At 41.0% G+C, this 27354-nt stretch overlaps 1 protein-coding gene and 1 pseudogene across 2 annotated transcripts; one reads left to right on the top strand and one right to left on the bottom strand.

Annotated features, from left to right (window-relative positions):
- Nucleotides 1-10960: 10960 nt before the first annotated feature.
- LOC116748609 lies at nt 10961-14970 on the bottom strand (annotated as a pseudogene).
- A 3876-nt stretch (nt 14971-18846) lies between these two features.
- Nucleotides 18847-23157, top strand: CFL2 (cofilin 2). Of its 2 annotated transcripts, none has more exons than XM_032624072.1 (4): nt 18847-19014; nt 20075-20382; nt 20499-20575; nt 20659-23157. In XM_032624072.1, exons 1-4 carry the CDS (start codon nt 19012-19014, stop codon nt 20769-20771), a joined length of 501 nt encoding a protein of 166 aa, XP_032479963.1. In that variant the 5' UTR covers nt 18847-19011; the 3' UTR covers nt 20772-23157. The 2 variants fall into 2 exon arrangements, with proteins under 2 accessions (XP_032479963.1, XP_032479964.1); XM_032624073.1 differs by lacking the exon at nt 18847-19014 and adding an exon at nt 19793-19962 and having other exon boundaries at nt 20659-23156.
- The last annotated feature ends 4197 nt before the right edge of the window (nt 23158-27354 follow it).

Below are 27354 nucleotides of genomic sequence, written 5' to 3'. Positions count from 1 at the left end.
ACATATTCACAGGGATTCCAGGGATTAGGACATGGACATTTTTGGAGAACTATTATCCAAAGTATACAAAGAACTCTTCAAAACAAAACAATAGGAAAATGAACAACCCAATTTAAAGATGGACTAAAGACCTTAAGACAACAAAGAAGATATATAGATGGTAGATGAGCATATAAAGAGATGCCCCACATCATATATCAGGGAAATGCATATTGAACAACGAGACACCACTATAGACCTATTAGAATGGCCACAGTCTAGAGCAAGGACAACACCAAATGCTGCGGAGCATATGGAGTAACAGCAACTCTCGTTCATTGCTGGTGGGAATGCAAAATGGTACAGCCACCTTGGAAGAAAGTTTGGCAGTTTCCTACAAAACATATCCAGCGACTACACTCCTTGTTATTTACCCAAAGAAATTGAAAACTTAAAACTTATGTCCACACAAAGACCTGTATACGAATGTTTATAAGCAGCTTTATTCATAATTGCAAAACCTGGATGCAACCAAGATGTCCTTCAGTAGGTGAATGGATAAATAAACCGTGGTACAAATAGACAAATGGAGTATTATTCAATGCTAAGAAGAAATGAGCTATCAAAGCGTCAAAAGACACGGAAGAACCTTAAATGCATATTACTAAGTGAAAGAAGCCAATCTGAAAAAGTTACGTACTGTATGATTCCAACTATATGACATTCTGGAAAAGGCAAACCTGCTGAGATAGTAAAAGGATCAGGGGTTGCCAGAGGTTAGGGAGAAGGGTGGGATGAATAGGTGGAGCACAGGAGGTTTAAGGGGCAGCGAAACTAATCTGTATGATACTATAATGGTGGCTACATGTCATTATAGATTTGTTAAAACCCATACAACACACAACACAAAGAGTGAATCCTAATGTAAACTCTGGACTTCAGTTAATAATAGTGTATCAATATTGACTTACCAATTATAACAAATATACCACACTAATGGACCATAATACTAACACAGAAAACTGAGGTTAGGAACTATATGAGAACATTGTACTCCTTGCTCTATTTTTCTGTAAACCTAAAAGTGCTCAAATAGACTATTAATAAAAAAGAGATTGGCAAAATGGATTAAGAAACATGACCTAACTATATGCTGTCTATGAGAAACTCACTTCAAATTTAACTGTATAGGTAGCTTGAAAGTTAAAAGGGTGGAAAAAGATATAGCATGCAAACATTGATAAAAGAAAACCAGGAGTGGGACTCCCCTGGTAGTCCAGTGGGTAAGACTCCACACTCCTAATGCAGGGGGCCCAGCTTTGATCTCTGGTCGGGGAACTAGATCCCACAGGCATGCCGCAACTAAGAGTCCTGCATGCCTCAACTAAGAAGTCCGCATACCGCAACTAAAGATCCTGCATGCCGCAAATGAGACCCAGTGCAGCCAAAATAAATAAATAAGTTAAAAAAAAAAGAGAGAGAACCAGGAGTGGCTGTTTTAATATCAGATAAAGTAGACTTAAGAGCAATGAAGATTATCAAAGACAGAGCGGGCCATTATATGATAATAAAAAGATCAATTCACCAAGAATGGTAATTCTAAATGTGTATGCATTTAGGGCTGCAAAACATGTGGAACAAAAACTAATAGAACCGGAAAGAGAGACAAATCTACAGTTAAAAGTGGAGACTTCAACATCCCTCTCTCAAGAATTAGTAGAACAGGACTTCCCTGGTGGCACAGTGGTTAAGAATCCAGGGGACACGGGTTCGAGCCAATGCAGGGGACACAGGTTCGAGCCCTGGTCCAGCAAGATCCCACATGTTGCAGAGCAACTAAGCCTGTACACCACAACTACTGAGCCTGCGCTCTACAGCCTGCAAGCCACAAGTACTGAAGCCCACATGCCTAGAGCCTACACTCCGCAACAAGGGAAGCCACTGCAATGAGAAGCCCACGCACCACAACAAAGACCCAGTGCAGCCATAAATAAATAAATAAATAAATTTATTTATTTATTTAAAAAAAATTAGAACAACTAGGCAGAAAATCTTCAAGGATATAGAACTAAACAACATCATCAACCAATAGGATCTAATCAACATTCATAGAGCACTCCACCCAACAACAGTGGAATATACATTCTCTTAATATAACCACAGAACATATAGGAAGATAGACCATATCCTGGCCCATAAAACAAACCTCAGCAAATTTAAAAGAACTGAAATCATACAGAGTGTGTTCTGTGACCACTATGGGATCAAACTAGAAATCAACAATGCAAACATAACAACATCTCCAAACACTTGGAAACTAAAGAACGTACTTCAAAAAGAAAGTATCAAGTGGCTTCCCTGGTGGTCCAGTGGTAAAGAATCCGCCTTGCAATGCAGGGGACGCAGGTTTGATCCCTGGTCAGGGAACTAAGATCCCACATGCTGCAGGGCACCTAAGCCCACACGCCACAACTACTGAGCTTGCACACCTCAACTAGAGAGCCTGAGTGCTGCAAACTACAGAGCCCATTCGCTCTGGAACCCATGCGCCACAGCTACAGAGCCCACGTGCCCTGGAGCCTGCATGCCACTAGAGAAAACTCTCATGCCACAACTAGAGAGAAGCCCGTGCGCCACAATGAAAGATCCTGCATGCCTCAACAAAGATCCCGTGTGCCGCAACATGGCCAAAAATAAATTAATAAATCTAAAAAAGAAAGAAAGATTTTAAAAAGGAAGTATCAAGAGAAGTAAAAAAAAAAAATTGTACGGAATGAAAATGAAATAAACAACATATCAAGATCTGTGGGACACAGCTAAAGCAGATCTAAGAGGGAAATTTATAGCACTAAATGCATCCATTAGAAAAGAGGAAAAGTCTCAAGTTAATAATCTAAGGTCTCACCTCAAGATCCTAGAAAAAGAAGCCCTTGGGGACTAGTCATACCTGAAGTGCCTAACAGAAACAAATGTAAAACTATTCTGGATGGACTATGCCTCAATACAGGCTGCAGAATATTGCCACAGATAAAGCCCCACTGAAACTGAACTCACAGTCCAAAACTACACAATATACATGAGTGTCCACTGAGAGGCAGTGTGGTGCATAGTGTAGGCTTTCAATTCAGCTATATCAGGGTTCAAAGCCCGGCTGTGTCCAGTCAACATAACTGCTCTGATCCTCAGTTTCCTCATCTGTAAGACGAAGATGACGCACTATGCTTCACAGTACTTTTGTGAGAATTAAATGAGAAAAAAGCATGCAAAAACGCCTCACATATATTATTCAACTTTTAATTTTTTTATTTAAACGAATTCCTCTTAGAATTTAGTCCCAGAAAAAACTTTCTCCTTACAAACTTTATGCTTCTTCTTATTAGCTAATTAGAACTATTTAACTCAAGGACTTTCCCTTTTGCCTTGACCACCAGGAAACTTAAGGCTAAACTTTATTGTTTTACCATCCCTGTGCCCTTTTGAAAATTAAAATGTAATATACTGATAGCTCAACCCTGTGTCTTTTAAGCAACTTTAAACTTTTTTTTTTTCTGGAAGAATTTTCAGTGTAAATAAACAAATGGATGGAACTACCCCTACAGTCATTTTCTCGTTGTTTCAGATTCTACCCTACTCCTGAACTTTATTCAACTATTCCATCTCTGTTGTTCTTCTGTGTTCATCCGAAGCTTGCAAATTTCCATTTGAAAGGTTAAAAAAGCAATATGATTCAGAATGATTCAGTCTGCAAGATCGTGGTAGCAAAAGACTAACACTTTCAAAGTTCTTGGATACTGATGCTAGTCTTTGGATCAAATGATGAGAAATATGCCAGTGACGTAAGCTCATGAATGAAGTATTTTTGCCTCTCTCAGGGCAAAATGGAAGCTGCAGAGACAATCGAGTATTCAATGTTCTCCATCTCATTTTATAATGGTGCTTATTTTTGGTCATTAAATTTGAGAACTGGTAGAAATGAGAATGTCTCCTAAGTCTCAAGTATCTCTTCTTAATTGAAAGGACAGATAAACAGATACAACCAGAATGTACCTCTGAACACTTTCATGTCTGCTTCAAGGACTATCACTGAATTCTCTGCTTACTTTACCATTAGAGTTAGTAATGAGTCGGTTAAGCCTTTCTGTAGAAAGAGTTGGGCCAATAAAGTGCCAGGCACATAGTGGATACTCAGTAAAATAGCATGGCTGTTGAATCTGCAGGAAAGAAAGCCAAGAGATGTGTGCTGGGTCGTATTACAACAGCATATTTAACTTCATCCTGAGATCTCCTGGATCTCAGTAAGGCTGGGCAGTCTCATTTTATTTCAGAGGAAGAAAAAAAAAATTTTTTTTCAAGCCATCTGCTTCTTTCCTAATACTCTTCTTCCATTTCAACTCGGCTCTTTTTCTCTCTAAAGTCTAAACAATAACAGTGTCAGAGTCTGCAAAATACTGTATTTAACTTACCGAGTGCCCTAACAATGCCAGCTCTTAGGGCAAACAAAGATAAAGGGTCCGCCAGTCCAGACCATTTCTTGACAATTTCTTGGAGGGAAATGAGCAAACTACAAATCAAAAGAACATCTGGAAATCCATCCTGTATAATATAAAGCAAGAGATCTCTAACTAAAGCAACTTATGAGTTGATGGACTCTCTCTGAACAACTTGACTACATCTGGTAGAATTAGAGAAAGTGTGTTGAGGGTTCACATGTGTTAGAAATCCCAGCAGATCAAAGACTCTGAGCTTGAACTCTTTCCTAGTAGATTCAAAAACATCTTCCACTCCCCCACCCCAAACATAACAAGAGCTCTTTGTCTCTCTAAATGGGCATGTTTGAAGGTAGGAATTCCAGGGGCAGAATCTTGAAGGGCAAACTTTCGAGATGAAGGCTTAAGCAAATTATCTTACGTAGATAAATAATGCAATCATTACATTTTTTAAAATATTCTGAGCTACCGCCAAAAAGGATAAATGGTCAAAAGAGGACCAAGGGTTTTAAAAATCTTTTAATAATTTCAAGTACTTCCTTTGGTTATTCCTACTTCATAGGGTTTTTCAAATTTGGGTCAAAAAGTATGTTTCTACACAGCCAAGGCATACTGTCCTCATTGGTTTGGAAAGGGGTTTCCAAGGACAAAGATTGTCATAAGACCCAGCCAACCACACAATCATTCCTCTTGAGCATTTTGGATAGCCCAATAAAAGCCTGTTCTCTGGTGCTCTTCTATGATGTTCCTTCAGAGTCACTCAATTAGAAGCCTAAATGCAAAAAACAAAACTTCAAAATTATTTGAAGAATATATAAGAAAATATTTTTATATCAAGATGGGAAAGGATTTCCTTCCCCCCCGCCACCCCCCACCCCCCCACCTCTCTCTCTGTCTCTCTCTCCTGCCTAAATAATGACAAAGGAGGGCACTGGCCAAAAATATTGAGAATAAAGTTGGGGCTGAAATAGTTTCCAGAGAAAAAAAATATTCTTTGATACTGAATAAAACCCATCTGTGAAACTGGCAATCCCCACCTTGGGAAACGGTTCAATGGCTGCGACCTTATTTTGGGTAATCATACGTGAGGACAATTAGGATCGATTTTGTGGCATAAAACAAAAAACAGTCCAGGCCAAGTAACAGAGGCTTGAATAAGACAGAAATTTCTCTGTCAAATATGTATATGAAAAATGAATCAACAGAACCTCTATTAAATAAAGTTGGGAGACCAAAAAGGGGAGCTCTCATGCCCTGTGAGGTTAGCAGAGCCCCCAGAGGAAGAAGAAAGACTTTTCTTTCCTGCAAGGACTCAGCCAATGAAAAACCACAGACCCTTTGTTTACTATAGTCCGCCCACTTCCTTTCATATAAAATGCATTCTCTGGGGAGTTCCCTGATGGTCCAATAGTTAGGACTCTGAGCTTTTACTGCTGTGGCCCGGGGTTCAATCCCTTAGTTGGGAAACTAAGATCCAGCAAGCTGCGCAACGTGGCCAAAAAATAAATAAATAAAAGTAAAAAGCATTCTCCTTCCCTTGCCCCGAGAGGAACTACATGGGGCTCACCATGGTTGCAGACCCTGAATTGCAATTCTTTGCTGATCCTGAATAAACCCATCTTTGCTGGAGAAATATCTATTTGTTTTAGGTTAACATATATAAGTCCAGAGGAAGGCTATCCAGGACTAGTATGGTAGCTCCACAGTTATCAGAGACACAGGCTCCCCCTATCTTTCTGCTCCATCACCCTAGCATCTGGCTTTCATTCTCAAGTTTCATCTCATGGTCCGAGAGGGCTGGTAGTACTCCAACCACCAAGTCTGTGCCACAAGCCAAAAGAAGGAAGGGCAGAAGGGCAAAGAGAATACACCTTCCAGCTAACTCAGCTCCTTTTAAGCAGCCTTCTGGGAAGGTCACATATCGTCGGTTCAATTGGTCACATGGCCACATCTCCTAGTCAAAAGAGGCTGGAAAATTCAGTCTGTTAGGTGGGGAGGGGGGCATAACTCCAAATAAAATGGAGACTGATGCTCTTTTACTAAAGTAGAAGGGGGCCAGTGGACACTGATAGGACCAGCAATCTCTGCTACAACTGTCAAATCCATTTGAGAGGATACAAATTTCAAGCAACTTAAAAAGGAGGCAGCTTTCCAGGCCTAATCTATGTTTAAAATTCTGTTCCATACTTTCCAACATTAAGTGAACCAAGAGCCATCAGAGTAGTGGGTCCTGCCCCTTCTCTCCTTTTTGTGGACAGTTTGTGGAGGGAGGAACAATTTTAAGCCAGTGAAAGAAGCCCACCTCTGCTTGGGTTCCTGATTGGTCTCTTCACCTTGGGGCAAAAGTGTCTGTTAGGGAGGAAAACACTGGAGTCCTTAATTAGAGTTTAAAACTAAGACATTTTTATAATTGAACAAGTAATTGAAAGCAAAATCACTTTAGGTAAAATGTCTAGATTTTTAAAATATCACTTTACTAGAAAAAATTAAAGCCTCCATGTCACTCTCCCTGTTTCAAACCTTTTAATAACTGCCTGTAACACTTGGAATAAAGTCCCAAAATCCTTAACAGTAGAGGCTCCCAACTTTTCTCCGTTCACGGTGGCCTTAATATCATAATAGTTTTTTCAGGGCATTCGTGGGGCAGAAGAAATACCTACCAGTTCTGTTTATTAAGTAATTAGGTCCAAACAATATTTATGTCTTAGCAGCTTTGCACCTGCTGGGCACTGCTTAAGTTCTCAAACCTTGGAATCGGGTTGGATACAATCACTCTCATTTCCAGCTCCACACTGATTTTCCCGAGGGACTTGCTTTTTATCACACCAACTGCGGAGAACCCCTCGATGGAATGTAGAGGCATCTGAAATTGAAGTGTAAACCAGCACGATTGAGTAGTTCCCTTTGTGTCCGACAGATGGCGCTATGTTTCCCTTAAAATTCAAAGCAAACGCGGCGCCCTGAGAGATTGCTGGGACACCGGGAGCCTTCACGGACGGTTTGGGAAATGATTTACAGGTCCCCCATTCACCGGCCCTGACCACTTATTCAGCCTCATCTTGTATCTCTCTCCTTGTCTGGAACATTGTAGCTCCAGTGGCCTCTTATTTTCCCCCAAACGTCAAGCTCCTTCCTTGCTCAGTCTTCTTTCCATGCTGTTGTTTTTTGGGGGGACTCTTCAACCAGAGAAACCCTCCTCAATTTCCCTAAACTATTATCAGGACCCCCTGTTAATTTCTCACTAGACTACAGGATCCATGAAGGCAGGGACTGTGTCTGTTTTGTTCATTTTACACTCAGCGCCAAGCACATTTTCTGGTGTACAGTAGAAAACTCAATACTTAGAAAACAAAACTACATTCCTGACATGCTTATTGAGAAATTAATTCTCAGACACACAAGTAATCTAGTTGTAAAATACAAGAGAAATTCCTTTCTTGTTGTCAATTTAATTCGTCAGCAAGCAGTCAAATCTGAGAGTTGATAGCATTTTAGAATGTCATTGCCAGCATCCCTATAACAGCATTTAAAAAACAAATTTAAGGGAAAGAATAATCTTTTCAGCAAATGGTTCTGAGACAACTGGATATCCACATGCAAAAGAATGAAGTTGGACCCCTCCCTACATTGACATTCTAAAAAATTAATTCAGAATAGATCATAGACCTATCTGTGAAGCTGGAACTGTAAAATTCTTAGAAAAAAACAAAAAGCATGGGAGTAAACTTTATAAACCTAGATTAGGCAATGGTTTCTTATAACACCAAAAGTACAAGCAGCAGAAGAAAAACTAGATAAACGTGACTTTATCAAAATTTCAGTTTTCAGCTTCAAAGGACACCATTAAGAAATATAATATTCTATATCAACTATACTTCAATTAAAAAAAAAAGGGCACCATTAGCAAAGTGAAAAGACAGCCCACAATCCACAGAATGGGAGAATGTTTCTGCAAATCATATGTCTAATAAGGGACATATCCAGAATACATTTTAAAAATCTCTTACAACTCAATAAAAAGACAAAAATGAAAAATATGGACTAAGGATATTAATAGACATTTCTCCAAAGAAGGTGTACAAATGGCCGATAAGCACATGAAAAGATACTCAGCATTAACCGTTAGGGTAATCCACATCAAAACCACAATAAGATACCACTTCACACTCACAGGGGATGGCTAAAATAAAAAAGACAAACAATAGTAAGTGTTGGTAAGGATATAGAGAAATTGGAACCCTTGTACATTGTGGGTGAGATTGTAAAATGGTGTGGCCACTTTAGAAACGTTTGACATGGTTTAAAATGAAGTTACCATATGACCCAGTAATTCCACTCCTCAGTGCATATTCCAAAGAAATGAAAATATACGTTCACACAAAAAATTTGTACACAAATGTTCATGGTAGCAATATTCACAATAGCCAAAAAGTGGCAAACAACCGAAATGCCCATCAGCTGAGGAATGGGATAAAGCAAATGGGTATATCCATGTAACAGAATATTATTTGACCATAAAAAAGAATGAATTACTGACATATACTACAACATGGATGACCTTGAAAACATTTTGCTAAGTGAAAGAAGTCAGCCACAAAGACTACATATGATTCCACTCGTCTGAAATGTTCACAAAGGAAAATCTACAAAAATCTAGATTAGTGGTTGCCAGGGCCCGAGGGGAGGAGGGAATGTGGAGGGACTGCTAATGGATATGGGGTTTTCTTTTGGGGGGTGATTAAAATGTTCTAAAACTAGATTGTGGTGATGGTTGCACAACTACGAATATACTCAAAAACATTGAATGGTGCACTTTAAAATGATGAATTTTATTGTATGTGAACAATATCTCAACATAGCTGTTATTAAAAAAACAACTTTTTTTTCTGGTTCTTATGCTTTTAATGGAGGGAGGTACAAAATGCATCAACGCAAAACAGTGTTTTACATACTCATTAGCATAGTGATTAATATTAATTTAGTGATACACAGTGTGTTAAACCTCAAAAACTACAAAGCTTCCTGCAACCTAAGATAATGGAAAGACTCCTTAAGTTTTTACCCACCACCTTTAGTTTTAAAGTTCTAAATGGTATCGGGGGGAACTAAAAAACAATAGGCTTGTTTCAGCTGTGGTTGAAGAATTCTAAGGAAGTTGTATGGCAATGACACTGGGACTGTGAAGTTTCCCCAAAAGGGCTTTCTAGATGACCACATCACAAACTTTTAAAGTATTTCCAATAACATATAGGCAAGTTGAGCAGCTTAATAGTTTAAAAGCCTGGAAAGCAACTAAGATGTCTCATCTTACAGAATTTTAAAACATGGTATAAATACCATTTCTCTCCTACAGAGAAACTTTTTAAAGCACGGACATAACTTTAAGGATACTAAGGAAACATCAATAGTTTTCATAAAGCTTCAATAAACACCCCAAGGCACAGTGTTCAAAACAGCCTATTCACTAAAATGTCACTGCATTATAAGGTATAGGTATGCTATGCTTGCAGTGAGAGGACATTTAATTTATGCCTAGTTAAAAGCACCGGGTGTCCAGTTCAGCTTCCATTTACACAGGATGCACCAGTAACACTTAGGATAGTGAATAATTCAAGTACTACATTTCCAACATGTCTTGCCTTTTGCTTTTTGATTAGTCAGCACTGGGGCTCTTCTGCCTGTAGTTCTTCAGAATATTTTGAAAGAGGCTAGGATTACCCTGAATATAGGCTTCAAGCAATATGGAGCCCTTCTGAAAGAGCTGTCTAGATACTTAAATAATAACGTTTAGAGGAGGGAATTAAGATGAAACTTGCAATAGCTGAGTTCGTTTCAAAAAAAGAAAAATAATGTAGAATCTGGCATGTAAGCTAAAATTTTTTGTAATTAATGTCAAAAATTGCCAAGATTGTTAATACATGTTTTGGTAAGAAAAAACCACTATACTGTCAAGGTTAATTATTTGTGTGAAATATATTATATTATATTAAAATATATTAAATTATATTAATTAAACAGAAGAATTCACCGTTAATGGAAGAAAACCGACAACAAGGGAAGCATTCAAAGAAGGGAAATCAAAAGGTTAGGTAAGTTTACTAGTATTAGAATACATCAACACACCTTGATTATAGAACTATTTCATTTTTAAAACTACAGTGCTTTAATGTACTTCTAACAACAACCCAAACTAAGGAGCCATGGAGGCTTATGAAAAAGACCTACCCACTACGATGCTGTGTTTCTAGTGTAGGGATGAATTAATACTTCTGTAAGAAGAAACTGAATCACCTCAGCGTCAACAAACGGCCTTTTTCTTTTACACAGTAACTCATAATTTGATGGCTTATTATGTCTCTTCACTAGTTCAAAATTAGGCAGAAAAGGAACTACATCAGACCCAGAAACGCAATGATTTGGCAAGCCGCAGTCACTCAGCTCATGGATTTGTGATAATCTGCAGAAAATTTGTCTGACTCTAGTACTCCATTCCTTCACATCTGTAGAGGAGTTCAATACAACCATTTTTCTTTATCAACTTTAAGCTGCATACAGGCAAAGAGACCACAAACTGCTGGGAGGCCGTAACAGTCTGGGGGAAAGTTGTGTTCCTCCTGTAGGAGCGAATTAAGTAATACTTCCTTGGTCTTCTTTTGAAGTAGCCATTTGTCTTCTCCTAAGGATAACTGGCTAAGATTTCCCGTCTTCTTTCCTGGCAAGACCCAGTCAGCTGTGTTAAAGGGACACCAGGAAGTGGCCAAGTGGCTTGTAAGCTTTGGTATGCCAGCTCTGTCCTCTGTAAGAGGCACTTCCTTGGGACATCCTTCTTTGCATGAGGGGGTAATGAGCTACTCTGACAAGGGACTGTTCCTTATGACTTGGAAGGAATCAGCAATTCTAGAAGAAGCCATTGCCTTTGGTGCCTTTGCTTGTTCTGTTTCCTCTCTTCTGGATGGACAGAACCACAAATTCAGGAAATCTTTATGCTTCTCAGGTTCAGGTTTTTGTTCCACAGGCATACCATTTTTATCCTTTCCTTCTTTCTTCAGAAGCCATTTACACAGAGCTTCCTTCTAAAAATTTTCATCACACACACACTCTGCAAAGCTTGTACAGGGCTCATTGGCTCTGCAGACCTCCTCTACTTTACATGGGCCTTGATGATTCTGGACAAGCCAATCCTCAGCCAATCATGCTGAGATCCCAATCATGCTGGGATCCACTCCCAAGGGGCCTCCAAGTGGCCATTCAGGCACTTCAGATTGCCCAGGTTCTCAATCTCCACACCTTTGGGCTGTTTACCCTGAAAATTGGTACAGGAATCAGGCTTGATGAGCCAATCATTCACACCATAGGACTCCTGGAACACCTGGAACAAGAGCTTAAACTTCTCACTGGTTTCACAGCTGCCATTCCCAGGCTTCTCAAGCTTATAGGGTTCCTGGGGAGTCGCTAGCCAATCAGAAAGCTCCACCTCATCTTGATCAAGAAGCACTAGATCTCCAACCTTTTCAATTTCACTGGAGTAAGAACTGGTAGTAGAATAGCTGTTACACTTTTGGTAACTTGTTTACCAGCAAAAGAAACTTCTTGTTGCTGACTCTTGTGGAGCCAGTTTTCCAAGTCCTTTAGGTTGCCCCAGACATTATTGAAGCAATTGCAGGCTCTAGCAGAAGTCTGACTATTCTCCAAGGTCTGCTTTTGGGTGAGCCAGTCCTGCAGATTGGTACTGGGCATGTAAGGAGCCTGGCAACCGCTGGCAGGTTTGCTTCCAAAGAGCCATTCGCTGAGAGGGACCGCTGTGGTGCTGGATGCTGACTTCTGCTCTGGCGATGCGATATAGCCTCTTTTCTCCAGGAAGGGCCCAATATTTGTTGAACTAGCATGAGCCATCAGGTGCTCAGGAATTTGAATGGTCTTGAGAGACCCAAACGTGGTGATTGCCTGGTGCAGGGCAGTTATTATCGGTTTCAAAGAATAGGACAGTCGAATCTTCAGGTTTGAGGGTCAAACCGCCCAGTCTCCCCGGGCACACGGAGACTTGATTGGCTAGATCTTTGTTTTGGGCGCACTCCAGCTGATGAATAAGACAGTTGAACTGGCCCAGAAACCAGTAGAGTTGTTGGACCTCCTGCTGAAGCATCTCCTCTTTAAGCTGATAGATGAGATCTACCTGTTCATACAGCCACACCTCATGGCTTCGAAGGCATTCCCGGTGATGAGTTATGCAGCTGTGAATCTGGGCTTTGACCTCTCGCAAGTTATCTTTAATTTGCCGTTCAGCCCGAAGAACACCAAGTCCCTCCGTGCATCACAACACCTCAAAAGGGGTTCTTTATTACTGGAGCAGCCACTCTGGTCTGTGAGGTACTCCTCTGCTCCCTGTTCCTCCTTGCAGGCCAGGTCCCCGCCCTGCGAGCTGCCCAGCAAGCAGGACGCTGCTTTCTCCAGGACCAGGGTGACAAAGTTTCCCCGAACCCGCAGGCTGCGCCCCGCCCGTGAGCCTGGCAGCGTTTGACGGGCGGGCCGGAGCGCACACAAAAAAAACACCTCTGAAAAGTCTTTATAGTCTCCCTCATGCCCTGCAGAATACAATTCTGACTGTACAGTTGTATACAAAGCTCACAAGAACTGGTACCTCCTACCACTCCATCTTCACTCTCTACCAAGCTCATAGGCTCCAGTCGTAGCTAGCAACTTGGGGTTTCTTGTGCTTTATACTGGTACTGCTGAGGCTTTGTACATTTGGTTCCCTCTGCTTTGAATGTCCTGTCCCTATCTGCCTAGTTAACTTCCACTTATCCCTTAAGACCCAACTCGTGGGACTTCCCTGGTGGTGCAGTAGTTAAGAATCCACCTGCCAATGCAGGGGACACGGGTTCGAGCCCTGGTCCGGGAAGATCCCACATGCTGCAGAGCAACTAAGCCCATGCACCACAACTACTGAGCCCACGCTCTAGAGCCTGCATGCCACAACTACTGAGCCTACGTGCCACAACTACTGAAGCCTGCACGCCTAGAGCCCATGCTCCGCAATAAGAGAAGCCACAGCAATGAGAAGCCCGCACACTCACTAAGAGTAGCCCCCGCTCACCGCAACTAGAGAAAGCCCCGGCACAGCAACGAAAACCCAACGCAGCCAAAAAAAAAGAAAAAAGACCCAACTCGCTCCAAACTGAGCTGGCCTTCCTTCTGCTCCCAAGGCATCCTGTACATACCCCACTGGAGCATGCGTGGGATTGTCCCATAGATACTGGCTTCCTTGATGTATTCTCACAGAACTGACTTTCTTCAAGGCAGGGATTATGTTATTCTTATCCTTGCATTCTTTACCCTAGCAGAGATGCTCAGTGAATGATATAAAGGAATGAATGAACGAATGAAATGAATAAACTCTTCTTATTCTTGATTTGGTTTTCGATCTCTTGCCTACTCTTATTCATGTCTGTCAACATACAGTTTTAGTATGTTACATTTTTCACGTCTGTATGATTTTCTGGGATATAAAAACCACAGCTTTTGTAATAAAGTAAGCTAAACAAAGGCTCTCCACCTTAAATAAATTACTAGCAAGTTTCTTTTCTCAGATGCTGTTTTTGTATGGTTTGTATAATTTAGGTAACCAGTTGCTACTTATCACGAATTCAATTAATATCAGAAACAACTGATAGTGGATCTGATAAATGTGTTTGTGAGTAAATAAATTGAAAACTAGCATTTATAAATGTAGAGTTTGAGACCATTTTGAATTACATTTCACTACTTACTACATTCACTGCTGCTACCCTCTTACCTCTTCCCTTGACATAGACTGCTAAGTTCCTTTATTGTGAGGTCATCTTCCTAAATTAGAAAGAACTAAGGATGAGACATGGAAGACACAAAGTGAGTTTTGTGGATCAGGGAATGAGTCATAGAGATCAGACTCCAACACACATCTCCCACAATATTTATTTTCTAGTTCTAAGTTCAAACTTGGATTTAGAAAAATGCATGACTTTCCCTCCTGACCCGTCTTTTAGCTCAGGCGTGGGCTAGGAAAGAGATGTCAGTGAAGCAGGTATGTGGGTAGAAAAGTACATTTGGAAGTGATGAGCATCTTACGTTTACACTTGTCTTTGTCAGGAAGTGGCTGTGGGAGCTGAGTATGATGTGTCTTGACAGGGAGTGGGGCTTGAACAGAATTTATCTACATAGTCTTCCAGATTCACTATTTTACTTAAGACTTGAAAAAATGATTCTGAAATTTTACATGCCACAGAAACTCCATCTAGTCTGTTTTGTGGGAGAATATGCATTACGGGTATTCACTTTTCCAATTTTGTAACGAAATCCTGAGCAAAAACTTTAGCTGAGTCTTACAAAACAATACCAGTGAGACTTGGGATTGCTTCATTACTCTTGCCTGTGAGTTGGTAAAATCATGCTCTTCTCCTTCACTCTGCACTGATGGTAATGGCCCCAGGGTAACCTTTTCCTGTGCTGGAAGGAGCTTCACGTACATTATCTCACTTGATCCTCACCACAACCCTGAGAGGGAGGAGGTAACATAAGCCCCATTTTACACCTGAGGAAACAGCCATGGAGCAGTTAACTAAATGGAAATGGCCCGAGATTGCACCACTGTTGTGTCAGAGCTGATCCATCCTCTATGAGGTTACTCTCACTTAGTTCCTAATGGTTTTTTGTTGCCATCAACCGTGTGTGGTCCAGCAAATGGAAAATTAGAATTTAGACGTGTGCCTTCTAGTAGCGGGATTGTTCAGGGTCCTTCTGTCCCACCGTTAATCATTTCCTTGGGCGTGAAACTGCTAAAGAGAACAGATGTGGTATGGTAGGCAGAATAATGGCCCCCCAAAGATGTCCCTGTCCTGTGAATATGTTACCCTACATAGCAAAAGGGACTTTTTTAAAAAAATTAATTTATGTATTTATTTTTGGCTGCATTCGGTCTTCATTGCTGCGCACGGGTTTCCTCTGGTTGCGGTGAGCGGGAGCTACTCTTCGTTGTGGTGTGCAGGCTTCTCATTGCAGTGGCTTCTCTTGTTGCAGAGCATGGGCTCTAGGCACATGGGCTTCAGTAGTTGCAGCACGCGGGCTCAGTAGTTGTGGCTCACAGGCTCTGGAGCACAGGCTCAGTCATCGTGGCACATGGGCTTAGTTGCTCCATGGCATGTGGGATCTTCCCGGACCAGGGCTCGATCCCGTGTCCCCTGCATTGGCAAGCGGATTCTTAACCACTGCGCCACCAGGGAAGTCCAGCAAAAGGGACTTTGTGGATGTGGTTAAGTAAATGATTTTTGATATGGGAGATTATCCTAAATTACCCAGTGGTGATCTCAGTGGTCCTTAGCAGTGAAAGAGGAAGGCAGGAGAGAGAGAATCAGAGATGTGATGACTGAAGCAGAGGTACTCTCAGGGGGCCACAAACCAAGGAATGTGGGCAGCCTCTAGAAGCTGGAAAAGGCAAGGAAACAGATTTTCCTCCTACAGCCTCCAAAAGCAATGAAGTGCTGCTTTTAGCCCCATGAGTCATTTCTCACATCTGACCTCCAGAACTGTAAGACAATAAGTTTGTGCTGTTTTCAGCCACTAAATGTGTGGTAATTTGTTACAGCAGCCACAGGAAACTGATACACATGATGTCTGACACTCAGATCCCTCCACCACACAGAGGCCAAAATTCATGCAGCAATGCTTGGTAATGCTGTCGCTTTACCAAGTGGTAGTAAGTTCTGGTTTAAACAACAGGTGTGAGGAGTTGTTACTGGCTCTGACGTTCTAAGATCTGGCCTCACAAGGGCATGTAGAAAGGCCTTGCAGTCTTCGGGAGCTTCATTTTTGTTCTCTTTATAGCACTAAAGCACCTTAAAGTTGTTACTTTATCATCTATTGATCACCTACTATGTACCAGATTCCAGAAATCCAAAGATGAGTAGGACTCAGATCCTGGAAGGAGCTTCCAGTCTACTGGGGTGGCAGAACACGTAAACAAGTGATTACAAGGCAATGAAATATGTGCAAAGACAAGAAAACATCTTCAGGAAAAGAATCCTAGTACATGGGAATTGTGAACTCTGGGGAAGGGGAGAGGCACAGGGAGGCTTGGAGAAGGGTTGATATCACAGCTGGGGCGGGGTGATTAACATCTTCGGAATCCCCAGCTTTGGTAGGCGAGGTTCTAACACCTAATCTAGTTCCCCGTGTCCCCAGACCTGGTCTCTGCTGGGGCTGTAGCCCCTGTAGAATCTCTTTGATGCAAAATTCAAGGCTGAGAAGGGAGGGGGACCCTAAGAGGAAGAGTTCAACCAGGAAAACTGCTGATACCCATACAGAGCAAATGTTGGATGCCTCAAGAGACATCAAGAAAGGGAAAGGTTTCATAAACTGTAATGTACCACCTAATGTAAAGTATTATTATCTACTTGCTTAAGATTCATGCTTAGACATTGGGAAATTTCTTCTCAATTTTTGTCTCTAAACTAAGTTAAGGGACTTCCCTGGTGGCGCAGTGGTAAAAAATCCACTTGCCAATGCAGGGGACACGGGTTCGAGCCCTCGTCCAGGATGATCCCACATGCCGCGGAGCAACTAAGCCCGTGCGCCACAACTGCTGAGCCGTGTGCCACAGCTACTGAAGCCCGTGTGCCTAGATCCTGTGCTCCACAACAAGAAGCCACCGCAATGAGAAGCCCACGCACCGCAACGAAGAGTAGCCCCGCTCGCTGCAACTAGAGGAAGCCCACACACAGCAACGAAGACCCAACACAGCCAAAAATAAATAAATTTATAAAAATAAAATAAAATAAAAATAAACTAAGTCAATCTTCCCATTAAGAAAATAAGCACAAGCTATGGACATAAAAAATAGGTCTGTTTCCTGTGCAATACCTAACATGCTCCATTTATAATATATTAACTTTGGGGTATAAGAATCTATCACACAAACTAGGGCATGACCCTTCTCATTATGATTTTCTATCCCTAAATTTACTTAATGCTGAGAACATATGGTTCTCTCTCATAATGGTTTCTCTCCCATTTCCTGAGAAACACTGGCATACTAGGAAACTGAATTTTAAAGCTGGAAAGGACTTTAAAGATAATCACAGCTTATAATACAGATGAAGGTCTGCAGGGATTGAAAGCCCTTCGAATTTACAGAGATGGGGTAGTGCCAAGATTAATACTCGTTTCCCAAGTCCCAACCCGAAGTTCTTGCCGTTACACTGCACTTCTGGCTTAGTACACCTTAAGGTTTATCTGTACTCACTTACTATTTTGTTTCCAACAGTTTTAGTCACTCAACAATTCTACTCTTTTAGTGCAAGTTTTCTTCACAAAATCAGTTCAACTATTAATCAGAGTTTTAAATTCATATTACCAATTTTACAAATGAAGAAAGGTAGAAATGATAAACATTCAGGAAAAAAGGTAGCATAAATTAGCCCAAACACTGATGAATGAAATACTTTATGAAACCTTCCTTTTATTAAACATAACCACATACAGTGTTTCATTTAAAACATTTTCATTATACACTCATAAAGCATTGAATCTTCATGAAAAATTTCCTCAAAGTACACGGTGCCAATTTTTTCTATGATAAATGCGATGAATACTCATAACAAGTATAAAAAAGGTTTAGTTAGAGAAGAGCCTTGGCTCAGTTATATGGGTTTTGCTAGAAGAGGTTGTGGTTGCCAAAGAGGGAGGACTCTACTCTTGGGTCCACTTATTTGATGGCAGCTGTCGTAGCTGTGGCCTCCTGAGGAAAAGACTACTAGCAGAGAGTGAAATCCATTTCCTACCAAGTCTAATCTATAAAAGGATATTACCAGGGGATGTTACTACCCCAGATTTCCCCCATTATTATTATTCCAACCACAGACTTTCAGAAAGCGATTTCCCACCTCTGTTTATCATTTTGTTTTTGCTGAGTAATTCAATCAAGTAGGGTAACCCCCTCCCCCCCCCCAGTGTTTATTCTCGTTGAATTGATGGAAGGAGATCTAAATAATTCGCGCCATCTCTGATGGGGGTTCTCCAAAAAGACCCACAATGTAGGAATCCAGCCCCTTTCAGTGGAAACCACAAGCGAATAAAAGAGACACCTTGGAGCGCCATTCGCCTCACACGCGCCCAACCCCTGGAGCTGCGCCCTGGCCCTCGGGAGGCAGTGTGGAAACGCCCGCCGTGCGAGCCGGCGGACGGGACGGGTGGTGCCCTGGTGCTGAAGGCCTTCGCGTTGGGGCCCGGGGTTCGGACCACGGCCGCAGAGTCCGCGGGGGTTGCTGCTGCGCGCGCGCGCGCGCGCCCGCGGGGTCAGGCCGAGGACGCGGGGGGGCCGGCGGGCTGGAGCGCCAGCCCGGGGCGTGCCCACGTGACCGCCCCGCCCTCACCGCAGCCCCCCGAGCGGTCGCCGCCTTTTGGGCCGCACTCCCGGCGTGCCCCGCACTCGCCGCCTCCGGGCCGCCCCTCCTTCCCTTCGCAGCGCCACACCGCCGGAGCCCGAGCCGCCGCCGCAGCCTCAGCCGCGGGCGCTATGGTAAGGCGGGCGCGCCGACCGGGGGGGCCGGGGGTCGGGGGGCCGGGGCGCGGCGAGCACAGCCCCCCGCGCGGCACCGCCGGGCCCTGGGCCTGAGGCCGCCATTTTAACCTGATTTTGGCCTCCAAGGTGGGCGCTCCTGCGCTGCGGCCCCGCTGCTCTCTCTTCAACCGGCCGGCCTGCCCTCCCGCCGTCAGGCCCGGCCGGCCGCTCTTCGGATTCCTGGGGGCGGGGAGGGCCCGGGCGCGGGGCGAGGGTCGGGGCCTAAGTGGGGCGGCCGGGCGGCGGCCGGGGGCGCGGGAGGGTCCGCCGAGCTTTGCCCCCACCCTGCTCGCCGCTTTTGCCCTCCCCTTGCTAATTTTATTCCCACGCGCGCTCTCAGATTGGTACGTGCTGTAAAGCCCTTGCTGGACGCTTTCGGTGAGGGTCTTGAGGGCCTGTAGTAAAACCCTTAGGGGGAGATTAAGGAGGTGGGAAAACTCTTGAACACGGTTTCTCGCGGTAAAAAGCTTTTACACGCGATCCGTTAGTTTTGAAGCGTCTGCATTTGAGCTGTGAGGCAATTATGTTGTAGCCGTGGGCGGTTTGGAGTTCACACTTGATTCTCTTTCCTTATGAGGAAAGGGCCCTGGCTAGGATGACTTTAAAGAAAAAAATAGTAGAAGCATTAACTGAAATCCGAAAGTGTTTTTTTAAGGCCTGCAGGGTTGACACAATACAGAAGGTATTTTTGCTGCGGCTCCTGAAGCTCTGACATCACCCAGTGAAATAGGAAACATTTCGGGGATGGGACAGCCTGTATTTGTCCCTTTCCCTCTACCTGCCAATTACTTCACACTCCAAACCCCTTTTTAAAAAAGGATGAATGGGGCAGGATGAGTTAGAATCCGTAGGTGCATCATATACTGATACTTAACATGTGGCAAATCTGATTGGACTATTTGCATGGTATGATGCAACTTTTGATATCCAGACTAAAGTGAATCCTCTCTAGGCAAACAGTAATTTTGGCTAAAACCAAAATACTTGTTCTAAATTACTGTTGTTTCTTTATTTTCAGGCTTCTGGAGTTACAGTGAATGATGAAGTCATCAAAGTTTTTAATGATATGAAAGTAAGGAAATCTTCTACACAGGAGGAGATCAAAAAAAGAAAGAAAGCAGTTCTCTTCTGTTTAAGCGATGACAAAAGACAAATAATTGTAGAGGAAGCAAAGCAGATCTTGGTGGGTGACATTGGTGATACTGTAGAGGACCCCTACACATCTTTTGTGAAGTTGCTACCTCTGAATGATTGCCGATATGCTTTGTACGATGCCACATACGAAACAAAAGAGTCTAAGAAAGAAGACCTAGTATTTATATTCTGGTGTGTAAAAACAAAAGAAAAAAGTACTTTAAAATGCAAGGATTATTATTAACATAGTCAGTTTTGCCTTTCTTTTTCTTTTATATAGGATTCAACAATTTTTTTTCCCCCTGTAGGGCTCCTGAAAGTGCACCTTTAAAAAGCAAGATGATTTATGCTAGCTCTAAAGATGCCATTAAAAAGAAATTTACAGGTACAAACACTGAATATTTTGTGCAGAAGAATTGCCCTCTCTTACTTATAATAAAGTAACAGGATAATGTTTTTTCTTTTTAGGTATTAAACATGAGTGGCAAGTAAATGGCTTGGATGATATAAAGGACCGTTCAACACTTGGAGAGAAATTGGGAGGCAACGTAGTAGTTTCACTTGAAGGAAAACCCTTATAAAATGACAGTCAAGTGCCATCTGGATCTTAAGGAGCTTCCATTTCTCCAGCTCAGTCAATTGGAATAGTATTAGGTTTTGGGGTTTTTTTTCTTCCTCTTCCCACTGGGTCCTTCCAACACAATGAATGAAGGAAATATCATTCATGTAAGCAGCCTATCAGTGATTGCCATTAGACTGTTTAATACTGTTACTTTTATGTAGAACCCAAGGAATGCCTTCCCACCATATTTTAGCCAAAACAACTGGTTATATGCCTCCCTTGCAGCAAGCACTACAATGAATGTGAATGTCAATGTGAATAGCTTAGAACACTACAAAGGGTTAAGCTAATTGAATGCCTTGAAAGTATTATCCACTGGTGAGATAGTAGACTTTATTCAGTATTATTTATAGTTGCACTTGATTGCAGTTCTGTGAGGCTTGAGCATTCATACACCTCACCTGCCTTGGCAAGCCTATTTTTTGTGACATGGCAGCACAGATATAATACTATGCATTGAAAGCACTTTTTTGTAATGAGTTTAATCCCCCACCCAAAAGGAATGCCAATTAAGTTAACTGTGTCATCAACTTATCCTAGTACCTCAGTGTTCATTCCTGTTACCTGCGTATCTTCTTAAAAGAAATAGCTGTTATTAATGCCTTTTTGTTTTCCATTGAGTGTACACTACTGAATAAGTGTAGGAGTTTTATGTTTACCATGTTAAGTCTTGCGACACTAAAGATATTTTGAATATCAGTCAAGATGGCAATTTCTGTATAAAAGAGCCTTAAATGGAACATTGTTTTTGAGATCAAACCCCACCCTCAGAAAAATGGCCACGTTGCAATAAAAATTGTGGCATGTTACAGAACGTTGCCTTGTTTTCCTTGGACATTTTGCAAAATACCATGTGAAGCGACTCATAGGGTAAACAGCTATTATTAATCTCTGCACTGGTCATTTAAGAATTTTTTTGTACAACATTCTTGAGTGATATTTTCCAGTTTGTTGTGTTTATTTGGTTTAAAAAATATCCTATCCTAAAGCCAACTAATACAAAATATTAACGTTATAGAGATGTACTTTTATAAGCTTTATTTATTTCCTTATGTGTTAATATGATCAGGAATTATTTTTTTGCACTTTGACATAAATACTCTTCGATATCTGGTTTGTTCTCTGGATAAATTAGGGTAGTTATTTTTTAATTCACGTTTACATTTCTCATTAGTTGACTAGTAGTAGAAGAAGCAGGAAGCTCTTATTGCACATTTGGTCATAATGAAAATAATTTGTAAAATGTCCTTCAAAAGTTTAATAATACTTCTCATGTTTAGGAACTTTCAGCTACTATTTCTTAATATATTTCACAAATTTGAAAAAAAATTGTTACAGCAGTCTTAAACATTAGTAGTGGGATTTGGCTGTGGTCCAGGCAGCTCTCCTTATAGAGAATTTGATCTGTTCAGTGTGAGCAGTTTGCTGTTAGCCAGAGCTATTTATGGCAAACACATGCTTTTGTATCTTGTCATAGTTATCCACAAATGGCAAAACTGGACTTGATTCTACTGGTATGCAAAACAGACATGCTAGTAAGTAGTGGATTGTAGCTTAGAACTTAAACCCGTAGCTCTGAAGAATGCTCTTATAAGAAAACAGGAAATGAAAAATCCCCCTTGTTTTAATATGTGGAAGTAATGTGAGTTTAGTTAAATTTTTTTCCGTATTTTCAACAGGTTTTCAGATGGAAACAAAAATAGGAGTTAAATGTCCAGGTTTCTGTTTAAAATTGTATGAATGGCTTAGGATATTTGCACTGAACAATTTTATTTCAGGCTTCCAGCTGTCCCGGTGAATTATCCTGGACATTTTGATGGCTTTTTGGTAAGGCCAAACTCATAAGCAAAGCGTGAGAGTACTGACATATATATACTAAACCATATGTGTAATGAATACTTGTACCATGAAATTTTTCATTATTTTCCTCATTCTTCTAAAAAATAAGGGATTCTAAATTTAAAGTTGTGCAGTATCTTTTGTCTTCATAGTGATTTCTCAACTTTCTTATATGCCTCTTTAATTATATAATAATTTCAGAGGTTAAATATTGCTTTAAACTGTGGTACTTTGATTTGTTAGATTGACAGAACTGATACTAATATTAAGTTCATCTTTGAAATACATCTTTGTGCATAAAGCCAAAAATAATGATAATTAATGATTCATGTGTTGAGACTAATTAGGTATTTGAAATGATCATTTTACTTCACAATCATTTAAATAAAACAGTGTTCCAGTTAGCTTTAAAAGGTATACGGTGCTAATTAGTAAAATATTGAGGACAATATTTTACTGCTAGCTTGCAAAATTATAAGTTTAAAAAATAAAGTATATGAAAATATGTAAAGCTGTTGAGATGTGTTTACTTTGGGACGCTAAAATTTTTTTTTAACTAATACTGCAGATCAGGGAGGCACTATTATCTTTAGTCTGTTTTTTAGGATTTTTGGTTGACATACTTTCTCATTTAGAGATATCAATATTCTTTGAAAACTGAGTGTTGTAGCAATTAATTTTGACATTTTCAGACAAATGGAAACAGTTGGCATTTGTCCCAAACTGGCTATCAGCTGTTGTTTTCCATCATTATCTAAATGTGGCCAACGTTGTGTATTTAATGTGCCTTTTTAGTAGGTTGGAAGAAAAGCCTCTTAGTAGGTTTAAATTTCTCTGATACAGATTCTTTGTAACAGCTAATTTATGGAATCTAGCAAATGAGCTCTGGGAGAAAAAATTTTTAAGTGTTTCCTTGGTAAGGAATAATCTCAGCAATGGTAAATCATAGAGGGGTTGGGACACTTCATTAGGTTTGCCACTCTGAAAAAATAATCTGGTTCAGTTCTTCATTGGTCCTGTTTTTGCTTGCAAATTTAATAATAGTTTGAGATCCCAAACAAACATGAATATTCATTTTTCTATGAACAGTAAAGCTACTAGAGATGCGCAGGCAGGCTCCAATGGATATTGCTTTTGAGACAGCATGAGTTTATAAATGTTCTGTGTCTCGTCTCAGCCAATAAATAGGTCTGAGGTTTTTCTTTTGCTCTAGAGCATCCAAATAATTGCTTTCTTTCCATGTAGATCAGGAGTCATCCTTCCACTTCAATTTCCTGTCAGAAAGCAATTGTGCAAATTAATCTCTCTGAACCTCAGTTTCTTTATATGAGAATGATGATATCTGTCTACCATACCTGGTTGCTGAGGATCAGATATGGAAATGCTTTTTGGAAGACAGGAAAGTACTATGTAAATGTAATTATTTAAACTTCACTCTAAGTAAATATAGTTAAGAACCACGTTAACAATAAGATTTATTGTAAGTCTTTGAACCTCTTTATTTTATTATTGTAACTATTTTACTTAATCTCACAGGTTGTTTAAGGACTAATTACCTGGTAAACAGGGTCTGATTTACAGAATGAAGTATAAAGTGTAGCCCCTGAGTTGTTGTCCATGGCTGCTGTTAATCTTTTTAGTGTAATTTTCTTTTTCACGTGTGACCAAAGACTATAGTTTTTTTCCCCAAATTTTGAAGTAAAAAATAAAAGAGGAAATAAAGAAATATTATCGTTTTGGAATATGTGGCATAAATTTATGATCCAGGTTGTTGAAAATCTATGACTGTATATTAATTACACTCTAGGTAATCCTTTATAGTTCTCAAGCCACTTGAAATCCGTTTGATCTCCTTAGGTCCTCTTAACAAGCTAAACCATATTTCTCTGCTGCACATGAAGAAACTGAAGTCTGGAGAAGTTAAGGGACATCCCAGCTGTTGAGTAGCAAAATAGATTGCTGTCCAGTATACTTTTCATTCTGCCTTCATATAGTAGCATACAATGAGCTACTAATTTTTTTTTTTTTTTTTTGCGGTACGCGGGCCTCTCACTGTTGTGGCCTCTCCCGTTGCGGAGCACAGACTCTGGACGCGCAGGCTCAGTGGCCATGGCTCACGGGCCCAGCTGCTCCGCGGCATGTGGGATCTTCCCGGACCGGGGTTACGAACCCGCGTCCCCTGCATTGGCAGGCGGACTCTTAACCACTGCGCCACCAAGGAAGCCCATAGTTTTCTTTTTTAAAAGATGGAATAATCTGACTTTTGAGCAGGACATAACTAGTATGTGTTTAAAGTAACATGTCAAGAATACTTGAAAAATAGTCTTGGAATTTTTGTTTTCTAAGAAAGCCCGTGCTCATAAAAATCCGAAATATTGGGCATCCCTGGTGGCGCAATGGTTTGAGAGTCCGCCTGCCGATGCAGGGGACGCGGGTTCATGCCCCAGTCCGGGAAGATACCACATGCCGCGGAGCGGCTGGGCCCGTGAGCCATGGCCGCTGAGCCTGCGCGTCCGGAGCCTGTGCTCCGCAACGGGAGAGACCACAACAGTGAGAGGCCTGTGTACCGCAAAAAAAAAAAAAAAAAAATCAAATATTTTTACACTTCAAAGTTTTTCTTAGATGTTTCAGTATTGTAAGTTTATGGGATGTTTCGGTATTGTAAGTTTACGGGACTGTGAAATCCGTTTATGGAACAGATTGTATACACACATTTTCTAGAAAGCTGATCCCTCTCAATCCTTTTCCAAAAACTTGGATATCTCCCTCTTGCTGTTCCTCTACCCGTCTTTCTAAAGAGAAATAGTACAGTGTCTTACGGTAGTTAAACACTAGGACTTTGGTATCAGACTGGGTTGTTCAAATATAGGTCTTTAATACTTCCTAATTGAATGATCTTAGTGATTAGGAAAATCACTTAGCCTCTCAGAGCCTTAGTTCATCTAAAAAGGGATAATAATTATACCCTATCTCACAGGACTGTGAGGATAAATGAAAGCCCTTGGAATAGTTCTTGGCACGTAGTAAGCATTCAGTAGGATGACTAAACTGTACAGTCCAAACCATTCTTTTTGAGAGTGAAAAGGAGAGCTAGTAATAATTATGCCTGGAGATAATTATATAATAATTATGCTAGGCTTAAGCTGGTACAGTCCCAAGCAAACCAGTTCCCCTATCAAAAAGCAGGCTGATATCAACATGTGATAAATAGAAGGAATTGTATTGAAGACTTAAGGTCATCATTTCAATTATACAGTGTGCTAGCATACTAACTTGAGAGTCTCCTGAAGTATATGATTGCTCCTAAGTAATTAACCTCAGCAAGGTCAATTTTGGCTTTTTATGCCTTTTTTGTTTGTTTTGCTTTCCTTTTGATTTTCATACTTGCAACTTCTCAGATACTGCATTTTGCTGTTATCGGTATGCTTTGCCTATAGCAGCTTCTCTTATTGTTACTTTTCATCTCATGTGAATTGGAAAGCTACGTTTGTTAGAATTGTGTAGAAGGAATTGAATAGACTCAGAGTGAGGGCTTCAGAGCAAAATGCCTGACTGAGCCTTCTAACATTCCTTATGGCTGTTCAAAGAACTTGGTGTATTGTCTGGGTTTTGGGGATTTTTTTCTCAGTAAGGTTTGTAAAATAGCTGAGCTGTAGGTAAAAGAGAGATTACTGTAAACCAGTGTGGTGTCTAAAATATCATTAATATTTAAAGAAGTCATATTTGCTTTTTTTTTAAACATCTTTATTGGAGTATAATTGCTTTACAATGGTGTGTTAGTTTCTGCTTTACAACAAAATGAATCAGTTATATATATACATATGTTCCCATATCTCTTCCCTCTTGCGTCTCCCTCCCTCCCACCCTCCCTATCCCACCCCTCCAGGTGGTCACAAAGCACCGAGCTGATCTCCCTGTGCTGTGCGGCTGCTTCCCACTAGCTATCTACCTTACGTTTGATAGTGTATATATGTCCATTCCTCTCTCGCGCTTTGTCACAGCTTACCCTTCCCCCTCCCCATATCCTCAAGTCCATTCTCTAGTAGGTCTGTGTCTTTATTTCCTGTCTTACCCCTAGGTTCTTCATGACATTTTTTCCCCTTAAATTCTATATATATGTGTTAGCATACGGTATTTGTCTCTCTCTTTCTGACTTACTTCACTCTGTATGACAGACTCGAGGTCTATCCACCTCATTACAAATAGCTCAGTTTCGTTTCTTTTTATGGCTGAGTAATATTCCATTGTATATATGTGCTACATCTTCTTTATCCATTCATCCGATGATGGACACTTAGGTTTGTTTCCATCTCCGGGCTATTGTAAATAGAGCTGCAATGAACATTTTGGTACATGACTCTTTTTGAATTATGGTTTTCTCAGGGTATATGCCCAGTAGTGGGATTGCTCGGTCATATGGTAGTTCTATTTGTAGTTATTTAAGGAACCTCCATACTGTTCTGCACAGTGGCTGTATCAATTTACATTCCCACCAACAATGCAAGAGGGTTCCCTTTTCTCCACACCCTCTCCAGCATTTATTGTTTGTAGGTTTTTTGATCATGGACATTCTGACTGGTGTGAGATGATATCTCATTGTAGTTTTGATTTGCATTTCTCTAATGATTAGTGATGTTGAGCATTCTTTCATGTGTTTGTTGGGAGTCTGTATATCTTCTTTGGAGAAATGTCTATTTAGGTCT

Source organism: Phocoena sinus, chromosome 2 (assembly GCF_008692025.1).
Source record: "Phocoena sinus isolate mPhoSin1 chromosome 2, mPhoSin1.pri, whole genome shotgun sequence".
Lineage (NCBI taxonomy): Eukaryota > Metazoa > Chordata > Mammalia > Artiodactyla > Phocoenidae > Phocoena > Phocoena sinus.
This window is presented reverse-complemented; position numbering and strand designations above follow the sequence as displayed.